Below are 11,379 nucleotides of genomic sequence, written 5' to 3' on the forward strand. Positions count from 1 at the left end.
TTGACACAGGTCAGGAGAGGCCTGACTGCACTGTACTGGATGGTCATTGGCTGCGTCAGGGTGAAGGGGCGGGGCATGGGGTAGATTGTTGTTGCTTCATTTGTCATCTCACCCCATGGTGTCTCCTGTTATTTGGCTTTTTTTGTTTCGTCTGTCTTCAGTGTGACTTCAGTGCATGATGATGGAATAAAGTATTGCTGTGTGGAGGGCAGGGTGCAGCCAATATGTGTCTGATAAATAATGATTTGCCTTGTAGTTGGCTTCTCCCTCCCCTCTCCCATATGTGTGTTTTTGAAAAAAATAGGAATCGATTTAAAGATTCTTAAATATAATTTAGATTATTTCGATCGAGTGACATGAACGACTTTGTCTTCTTTTAGATTTGACTGTGTCACAAAGTCTGATTCATTGGATCTGTGTGTCCATTGGAGCCTGTCTTGTCAACAGCAGATGCTCTTCATGCAAGAGTCAATCCAATGCAGATGTGTGGTCACCTGATTGTGGAGAAAATGTAAACACTTCTGCATGAAGAGACATCTTCATTTGAGTTCATTTCAGAAGTGGAGAAATTACCTTTTAAGACCTCAATATTCAAGATTTTGTGTTTTAAGATAATGTCTCTCTTGATGTGGGCTGCTTGAAAAATTCCAGTATAACATCAATGAATATATTGGGGTTTCTTCAATAAAGTTGAAACTAACTAGAGTGTTATTTTAGCACCCGTGAAACTCATGTGAGCGCAAAAATAATGACAATAAGTAGACTGCACTGCATGTAAACTGGTCATGATGGTGATGCTGAAACAACCATTGTAACCTGTCTTTCTCTGTCTCCTTTCATTCTCTATCCCCGTCCTATTCTTTCCTATAACCTCCTAATCCGTTTCACGGCACATTCATTCTTTCTTTATCACACTCTTCTTTAATGACATTCATGCTCTCCCTTCAATTAAAACCTTCCTCCTGGCCTCTTTTATTCCACACACGCTCTGTGGCTCTGCCTTTCTTTTCATATATCCTTAGGACAAAGAGGTGAACCTGGAACAGGTCCACCATCGTTTGAACAGCCTCCTGGACGAGGACATGGCCCACAAACAGCTGCCAGGCCAGTCTATCGAGATCTCTGCCCTGGACATTGGCAGCATGCAGCCCAGCCAGTCCCTAGAGGCCTTGTCTGCTCGGGACTACCCAGCTCATCGGGGGCCGCCGCGGCTCTCTGTGTCCACCTTCCTCCAGGAGCGTCATGGGGCAGGAAGGACACTGGGCCCAGCCACTGGCAGGACCTTGCCCCTGCCCCTCAGCAGTGCCACCATGCCCTCTATCCGCTGCAAACACAGGGCACCCAATGGGGGGCTCTTCCGGCAGAGCCCAATCAAGACACCCATGCCGATGTCCTACCAACCAGTGCCAAGAGGACCCATCCCAGAAGCCCGTGAGCCAAGCCACGGGACATCCATCTGAGCACACCGACCACTCACAGACACTCACGCTCAAACAGATAGCGGAGCGCGAAACAGAGTGCTAACAGAGTGAAGAGATATAAATAACACACTTAAAAAGGCTTTTTATTACCAGTGATGAAGAGTCAGTGGGACGACATGTGACCCGACGTCGTCTTTAATGTACATATTTGTAAGTACAAAGAGAGAGAGAAGCAACATTAAAAAGAGTATTTTGAATATTCTCAACAGTTGAGTTTAAAAAACATAAAAGTAATTAAAAAAATGACTGTTTGAATTGCTTTGTAAATTTTGTTCTAAATCAATAAAGGTGACAATTCTTTGTGGTTGTTTTCTAAGTGCCAAGTTCAAAGACGTTTTCTTTCAGATCAACATTAACTGAATGTACTGTGAGAATTCATGCTGAAAAAGACATTTCACACTTCAAAAGACATTGGAAGAATTGATTTGTTTCATATGAAAAAAATAAAACGTATTATACAAAAAACAGACGTGTGCTTGAAAACATATTGAGAGTGTTGGTGCCATGCTGTCAGTGTGTATCTGTGACTATGGGATCGCTGAAACAATTGTGTGTTTATGAGGGAAATGAAAGCCTGAAATAGAGCATATTATTTCAATTTTTTAAGCTTTATTGAAAGTTTTTAAGTGATAAGTTGATCTTTTAAATATTCGGGGGAAAAACTGCTCAAGTTGTATTTGCAAAATACTGTTTGCAAGGCAACAACTGCATGATAATCAGCCTTTTTCTTATCTCCGGCTAATTGCATTTTCTCCATTTACCTCTTTATTTATTTTTTTCGAGACCGTGCTTATTACAAGAACACATGTTTTCCTGCAAATGACACTTTGTTCTTGCAGCACGAAACAATACCTTTTGAGTATCAGTTTTAGGCCTTTAACACATGAACGAATAAACACAAAAATACTGAATACTTGCCTGCTCATAAGCGATTCTTGTGACACTTTTTCAATAAAGGGTGTGAATAGATTTGCACATGCAGAGAACCAACTATCGTGGTCTTATTGATCCAAAGCAGCATCTGCCCCGGCAGTCTTGTCTGAGGTAAATTGCTGTATAGCCTAAGCTACTGTGAGCTATTTTATTGAGTTTCCTTTTATCAAAATGCTCTGGGTGAGTTATGCAGTATATATGGTCAGGGCTTTTATTGTGAAAGGTAAAAAGCAGAAGGAGTGGATCTGGTATGTGCTGCCTTTGTCAAGGTTGAAAGAAATAATTAAGTTTGCTTGCGTGGCTTCGACTATGGCGCCTCCGTGACTTTGTACACTATCGTGCACGACTTGAATAGATCCGTTCCACACAAAGCGATTGGTTGATGCCTTTATTCCTGATGCAAAATCTCTGCGGATATAACCACTTCTGAAAAAAAGTAGTTCTTTGATGCATAATATGCTGGTTCTATGTGAAAGTACTTATGACAAAATCGAAACTCGCCTGAAAGAAGTTGCCCGGTGTGTTAAGCCGTAAAAACAGCATTTATTTTTGGATAAAAAATAAAAAATGATGATTTGTCAGATCTGTCGTTTGTTGGTTCATGTATCTAAATACCCTTAAATGTGTATCAGTTCAAACCAACAACTGGGATTGAGAAAGCAGAATACCCCAAATCAATAATACTGTCCCTTTTGCCCATTGATACCAATTGACAATCTCATTTCATCCACATTGGCAGTCGCAGCATGAGACGTCCACATGGACATGGGAGTTTTGGAATGCAGCCTTCAGGTTGGACATCTCTTACCAAGCTTACTTTGCTAAAGTTTTCAATGAATACCATATAATTAAACTAAGCATACCTTGAACATCTAACCAGATGTTCAACCTGCCATTCAGATTTAACTCCAGTCCAGAGGTCCAGAATCTTAAACTGGTCAAACTGTAAATGATAGAGACAAAAAAAAAAAGGCGTGAGAAAATGTCATGTCCTCACGTAAAGATGATGATTACATTTATCTCTACAGAAAAATTTAACAATATGGCGATATAGATTTAGGATCATATCGTGCAGAATTTCCTCCAGCTAGTAAGATTTAAACAAACGTAGAGCGATGGTTTGGACAAACAAAACATTCCTCCCCACTCTCCTGATTATTTGCCTGACCTGCTGCACATAGAGCCAACTGCTGATGCCCGTTTATAAACCACAAATCTTACAGGCTGCCACTGGAGAAAACAACTCATCAATCAAACTTCTTGCAAGTGCAACCTGAGGCCCCAATCAAGAAAAAGGTGGCTTTGTTTTAAAGACATATCGAAAAAGATGTAAGAAATAGTGAGCTTAATATTTCTGGTTAATTGACATTACATGGATTTGTTTCCACGGTCAACAGTGAGTACACACTTGTGACGAATGTCCATGACTGAAACGTGGCCGTCTGTCTCCCAGGTGTTCAACACTTAATTTGACTAATAAAGCAAGTAGATCAAAACAGTCACAGGGTGAACACCACTGAGGAATATTGTTGTCCAGTTTTATCAATTATATAACAATCAGAGAAAAAGCAACTCAATTAAATGGACTTTACTGCGTCTACAGTGAGCAGAGCAGCTCATTTAAATCACGTCGAGAAATGCAGTAAGGTCTCAGGGAAAGACCTGCGCGCCATGTTAATGGCTTAACACATCAACTACACTTTCTATACAACCCGCTTAATGACATTTAGATTGCGTTTAGTCTGTGAAAAGTATTCAATTGTAAAGTTGTTTTCCCCCTGTAAACTAGATATTTAACGGGTGGTAAAGAGCCAGGTCTTTTCTATAAAGTAAAAGCCTCCGTCTTGCTGGTAACACAACCTCACCAACTTCACTAAATGTTGTCACTGAGCCCCGTACTGCTGAAATGATTTTGAAGCTGAAGAAATCTGCTGAAGAAGTTTGCTGTGACCAGTGTTCCAGCAGCTGCACATTTGCAATGTGAGAAGAGATTGTTGCAAATTTAACAAGTGCAATTTGTCACCGTCGCCACTGATGCAAGTGAAACAGGTGTTGCCATTATCATCATCAACGGTACCACGACTCCATCATTCAGCAATGCTGCTACTTGGGGAGGTGTTGTGAGTTAGAAGGTGATTGCTTTTGCTGTGTACGAATGCAGCCACTGACCCACACTGGTGTGGCAGACCAACGTGTGCCTCCTCTCACACACATGGAATCCTCATCTGCTCAGTTTCACCTCGGGGCAAAGACTTTTCCCAGGTGAAAACAAAGCAAATTCCCGGAGAGGTCAGGACTGCAGCAACAAGGACACGCTCCCTCACTGCTAAAGATGTTGACTGGTGTGGCACGTGACCTGGTGGGGTTCACGCACTGGTCGGAGAGCGCTTGTTTGCGTTTTTCTAGTAATAACAAAGGTGGCTTCACTTGGCTGCACTGTGCCCCAAAACTTCCCACGGACTTTAAAATTGCTTCCCTGAAGTTTGTGCGTGTGCACACACTTCAGAGTACTCGAGTTAGGAGATCTGTCTGCACTCGTATGTGTGTTTAGGTTGTTGATTTGCCCTCGGAAACCTTTCCTGTCCGGCGGACCTGCCTGCCAGTCTTTGACACGTGGTGCTGAGCGACGCTGGAAAGTCTCCACGGCGGCGCTCAAAGGAACCACTGACCTCGTTCTGAGATCAGGGCCGAGTCCCGTCAAGGACGTACTTCCTGTTTTTGCCCAACACAAACAGTCCACTGCCACCACTTCATGACTCATCTTATGACACGGCCTTTTGCACCTCCACATCAAATACAGAACATACAGAAGCTCTGCATATTCAGCAAAATATAAAGCAACTAATCCAATTCCCCGGAGGAGCTACCGAGATTACTTTCATCTGAAGCGATTATTGAAGATGTGTTAAAACAAGTCGATTTTTACATATTGCGTAACACAGAGTAAAATGAATACATGTGTTTCTTCAATTTTTAAATATAGATATTGTACTGTGCATGGAAGAAAATGTCCAAATGGACTCATTACTTGTAAAACAAAAATCTCTATCAGTTCTTCACATAGCACATTTTAACAGTCGGCCTTTGCGATTATACATTTCTGCCACACATGACTCGCATGGATCGTCTGTATAATTAGCTCGTTTGGGCAGTGTGAGGCAATCTGCTCTAAAATAACTTCTATTTTACCCTGCGGGGAGATCACTGACCGTCTGTCCAGACTGCCTCTGCAGCTTTTGTTATCCATTCATTGGGCCAGCGCACCTTAAACTGCATGCAGCGCTTTCTTGTCCTAAAGGAAGCTCTTTGCCTTTTTTTTGCTCGCAAAACTTTAAATTATCATGACATGAGCTTGGTTTCAAAATGTAGGACTTGGAATAAGAACTGCCTGTCAGCGTTCCTTGATCCTACAATGAAAAACATACAAACACGATCTACACAACATGGGTGCAGATTACCAACAATATAGGCTGAATATCTTTCTTTTGTGTTTTTTAAGGTCCATCTGTCAGCTACATAGCCATATATAGACAGCTCAATAATTCACTCTTTAAAGTACAAGAATAGCAGATGGGGAGCTTTAATTAGGAAACAAATTGACATAACTTTAAAAGGAACAGTTTCGTCAATTTGGGAAATTTGATTAATTGCTGTTTTAGCCGAGAGAGATTAGCTAGATATGAGGATTGATATCATGTCTGTACATATGAAGCTACAGCCAGCAGCCGGCTCATTTAGCTCAGCATAAAGAAGAAGGGGAAACAGCTACGCTAGCCGCTGCCAGCAGCTGTCTTTTTCATATAAACAGCAATAAATACAACTTCCTACTCCTGTATTTTTTTAATTCTTCCGATGACTGTAAACCAGTGAACTCAACTGCATGATTATCAGTAGACTTAAACTTCTGTTAATGCATTGGCAGGCAAAACAAGTGGTACTGTATGCAGGTACAAACCACAATGTGATGATGGAATAGAACAGAATACAACTTCACTGGACAATGTTATGCTGTAAACCTTTGGGACTGGAAGAAGCCTGAACTTACTGCTTTAAACACTGGCCAAAGCAAACTGTATTTCATTCGTGACATTATAATAAGAAACACTGTTGTTTAAAAAGGGTTGAATTTTTCATGAGGCAAAAGGCCTCTGCAGAGCTCAGGTGTTACACAGTGTTATATCATGTTGGTAAAGTGCTTTACCGTTAAATTATGTATTTTCTGTTCTTATTAAACTATTTGGCAGTCCACCAACAGTAGCTGTTTCTTAAATGTGACTGCATAAAATATCCAAACTTTTAAACAAACTTTTCTTTGCGTTAGAGTTGTGGAAATAATTTGGAGAGTGTTTTCTCAAATGTGGTACCTAAACGCGAGAGATTGCCTCGTTCTATTGAAGCAAATACATTAGACTTGAGCATAATGCCTTCATTTACAAACGGCCTCCCGGCCTGGTCAGAAGGTCATCTCACAGCATAGTAAGAAAAATATTCCCCAAGTGGGAGCAGAGTGAAAATATCTGCGGCCATCAACATACAATATATAGTAAAAAAATACAAGATGGCTGAATGACCTTCTCCTCACCTACAAAGCCCTAATTGTTCAGGCACCATCATATCTGAAGGAGCTTATAGTACCACACTACCCCACGAGAGAGCTGCGCTCACTGAATGCGGGGTTACTTGTGGTTCAGAGTAGGATTGGAGCCAGAGCCTTCAGTTATCAAGCTCTTCTTCTGTGGAACCAGCTTCCCATTTCAGTCCGGGGGGGCAGACACACTCACCACATTTAAGAGTGGGCTTAAGATTTTCTTTTTTGATTAAGCTTACAGTTAGGGCTGGCTCTGGTGTGCCTTGGACCGGCCCCTAGATATGCGCTGCTATAGGCCTAGACTGCCGGGGGACTTCACACTGAGCTCCTCTCTCCTCTTCTCTCTCTCCTTTTGTCTGTATTCATGTCCCATTAACGCACATTACTGACTTCGCTTCTCACTTCGCCTCACAGGTTTCTATGGATCGTGGTTATATCTGGACTGTGGTCTTGCCTCCTGCCGTGGTCACACTGCTACTATCATTATTATTCACACTGCTACTATCATTATTATTCACACTGCTACTGTCATTATTATTCACACTGCTACTATCATTATTATTCACACTGCTACTATCATTATTATTCACACTGCTACTGTCATTATTATTCACACTGCTACTATCATTATTATTCACACTGCTACTGTCATTATTATTCACACTGCTACTATCATTATTATTCACACTGCTACTATCATTATTATTCACACTGCTACTATCATTATTATTCACACTGCTAGTATCATTATTATTCACACTGCTACTGTCATTATTATTCACACTGCTACTATCATTATTATTCACACTGCTACTATCATTATTATTCACACTGCTACTATCATTATTATTCACACTGCTAGTATCATTATTATTCACACTGCTACTGTCATTATTATTCACACTGCTACTATCATTATTATTCACACTGCTACTGACATTATTATTCACACTGCTCCTGTCATTATTATTCACACTGCTACTATCATTATTATTCACACTGCTACTGTCATTATTATTCACACTGCTACTATCATTATTATTCACACTGCTACTATCATTATTATTCACACTGCTACTGTCATTATTATTCACACTGCTACTATCATTATTATTCACACTGCTACTGTCATTATTATTCACACTGCTACTATCATTATTATTCACACTGCTACTGTCATTATTATTCACACTGCTACTATCATTATTATTCACACTGCTACTGTCATTATTATTCACACTGCTACTATCATTATTATTCACACTGCTACTGTCATTATTATTCACACTGCTACTATCATTATTATTCACACTGCTACTATCATTATTATTCACACTGCTAGTATCATTATTATTCACACTGCTACTGTCATTATTATTCACACTGCTACTATCATTATTATTCACACTGCTACTATCATTATTATTCACACTGCTAGTATCATTATTATTCACACTGCTACTGTCATTATTATTCACACTGCTACTGTCATTATTTTTCACACTGCTACTATCATTATTATTCACACTGCTACTGTCATTATTATTCACACTGCTACTATCATTATTATTCACACTGCTACTATCATTATTATTCAGACTGCTACTATCATTATTATTCACACTGCTAGTATCATTATTATTCACACTGCTACTGTCATTATTATTCACACTGCTACTATCATTATTTTTCACACTGCTACTATCATTATTATTCACACTGCTACTGTCATTATTATTCACACTGCTACTATCATTATTATTCACACTGCTACTATCATTATTATTCACACTGCTACTATCATTATTATTCACACTGCTACTGTCATTATTATTCACACTGCTACTATCATTATTATTCACACTGCTACTATCATTATTATTCACACTGCTACTATCATTATTATTCACACTGCTACTATCATTATTATTCACACTGCTACTATCATTATTATTCACACTGCTACTATCATTATTATTCACACTGCTAGTATCATTATTATTCACACTGCTACTATCATTATTATTCACACTGCTACTATCATTATTATTCACACTGCTACTGTCATTATTATTCACACTGCTACTATCATTATTATTCACACTGCTACTGTCATTATTATTCACACTGCTACTATCATTATTATTCACACTGCTACTGCCGATCCCATTACTGCTTTTGTTATCATTGTTATTCTACTATATCCACTGTTGCTGTTATAATGAGTAGTCATGATTGAATCATTATTCTGCTTACTACTCTCAGTTTATGAATAATTGATGGCATGTGCATTGAATGTGTTGTAGCTCTATTATGTTGTTCATTCTGTACACATGACATACATTGCACTTCTGTCCATCCTGGGAGAGGGATCCCTCCTCTGTTGCTCTCCCTCAGGTTTCTTCCTTTTTGTCTCCCCGTTAAAAGGCTTTTTTGGGGGACTTCTTCCTGTACCGATGTCAGGGTCCCGGGTCAGAGGACGATGCATGTGTACAGATTGTAACGCCATAATAATGACAATACTTGAATCAACTGATTATCTGTTTGATTGAGGCGGCTGGACGTACTCCAGGTTTTATGTTTTATATACATTGCAGTTTATGGGGGCTTAAATGGCAGGTTTGAGCATATGCTGTATGTATAGCGTGTGTTATGTACCTTGTGTTCAGGTCTATGGGAGTTTTTATTTGACCTGGCTGTGACACTAACTCGAGTACTACTCGTTGCTGTTGTTTTCCTGATACAGGTATATGGGGTCTGTTTTCAAACCTCTCACCACCTGATTTATATTAGCTCCTAAGAAAGAGATACAGAGGTAAAGCAAGTGGTGTACATAAATGTGAAACCATACTGCTTCTGCTCAGGTGTTTACATGCCGAGAAAGAACACCATGTGTCCAGATGCAACCTGGGGTCAATTGAGGAAAACAACATCATAAATATCATGGCTTTCTCATGTAGTATCTTTACACGTATGTCCTGCTATCTCCTCCACTAGTTCACAATAAAATGAGTTCAGGTTCATCCCACAACAAACTATCCCATCTGTTTCTTAATTAGCTACAATAATGTCAGCGGAAAAGACAGCATTGTTACATCCGTGTTTACTTGCTTGCAATTATTTTTCAAGGCTTCGCAAATGTTGAGGAAGGAGAAACATTCAACACATTCATTAGACCTTTAAGACACACACTGTGTTTCGGTGAGTAACACTGAATGCAAACAGAAACTATGTTTACAAGAAAACTCCAAAGACACCTCTAGGTGAGACTAGCTGCCTCAGCAGTCAGTATCAATGCATTCAAATGGCAGCAGGACCAACACTACAGAGTCTTCTGTCTGGCAGTATGGCGGCTGTAAAAGGGTTTTGCTGCACGATCAATACAAGGTAGCACTACCTTTCACTCGATTTATTATTGGGACTATGAACTATAGGGAAAATAGCGAATCACTCGCTCTAGCTGTGGAATTGTTAATTAACTGTAGCAACGTGATAATATCTTATTATTCTTGTGGCAGGTCAGTGCTGCAGGATGCCTCGCCCTCTCTCCAACACACAGCCCTCGAGGATCTGTACGTGGCTTATAATGGGATTAATTAGGACGAGATAATGATTTTGTTGTGAAGCCAGAACAATGCCCTCCGAGCTCAATAGGGTCAATAAGCAATGACCTGCGATTACCTCAACAACAGACACTGCTTTTGATACCTGGAGGTCTCTTGTTTCTGTGGGACTGCTTTGCTTGGTATTTTCGTTAATTGTGCCGACTCCGTTGCCTTTTAGCTCGGGTGAATCACAACACTGTATTGTATATCCATCCCTTATAATATCCTCATTAAATCATTTACGTCATGTGTTTCTCCAGACAACATCAGGGGAAGAACTCTCTCGTTCAGCTGCGTACCAGCCACCTTATTCCGCCCTTATGTTAAATGAATGTGGCACCCTCCTTTTTCTCTCTTCGTGTCGCTGGAAAACAGATTGATATGTATTACGAGGCTCAACATATGCAAAGTTGCCGGGCTCCTAGCAGAGCAGAGCAGCATTAGCTGTGCGATAAACAACTCCTCACTATTTGATAAATAATCCAAGAGAAACACAGACAGACCTATGAAAGTTTTATGCCCTGTGCCAGAGAGGCTCTCTCTCACTGAATACCAGACATAACTCAGGGAGCGGGCTGAATCCCAATATGTCTCGATTCCTTACCATCCGTTTTCTCCATCACCATGTCCGTCTCTTCAAATATGTCTAAAAATGCCTCCTTCTCTCTGACTAGTTTTGTGTTGAATGTTTGTATTCAGAGGTTCTTTGTCTCTGCATGTTTGGGAAAGAGGTGCTCTGCTTGCCAACAGGTTGTTGTGCATACTGTATGAG

At 40.2% G+C, this 11,379-nt stretch overlaps 1 protein-coding gene across 1 annotated transcript in view; it reads left to right on the top strand.

The window, feature by feature from the left end:
* The window catches only part of grid1a (glutamate receptor, ionotropic, delta 1a), a gene marked incomplete at its 3' end in the record, with an annotated part of 183,464 nt that extends 182,004 nt beyond the window's left edge, over positions 1–1,460 (top strand). The window contains exon 16 of the mRNA XM_079280878.1: positions 1,023–1,460. Within this exon, the coding sequence (XP_079137004.1) occupies positions 1,023–1,460 (438 nt within the window). The remainder of the gene's footprint in view (positions 1–1,022) is intronic.
* Between the last annotated feature and the right edge of the window lie 9,919 nt (positions 1,461–11,379).

This window comes from Melanostigma gelatinosum (assembly GCF_949748355.1).
Source record: "Melanostigma gelatinosum genome assembly, chromosome: 12".
NCBI classification, from domain to species: domain Eukaryota; kingdom Metazoa; phylum Chordata; class Actinopteri; order Perciformes; family Zoarcidae; genus Melanostigma; species Melanostigma gelatinosum.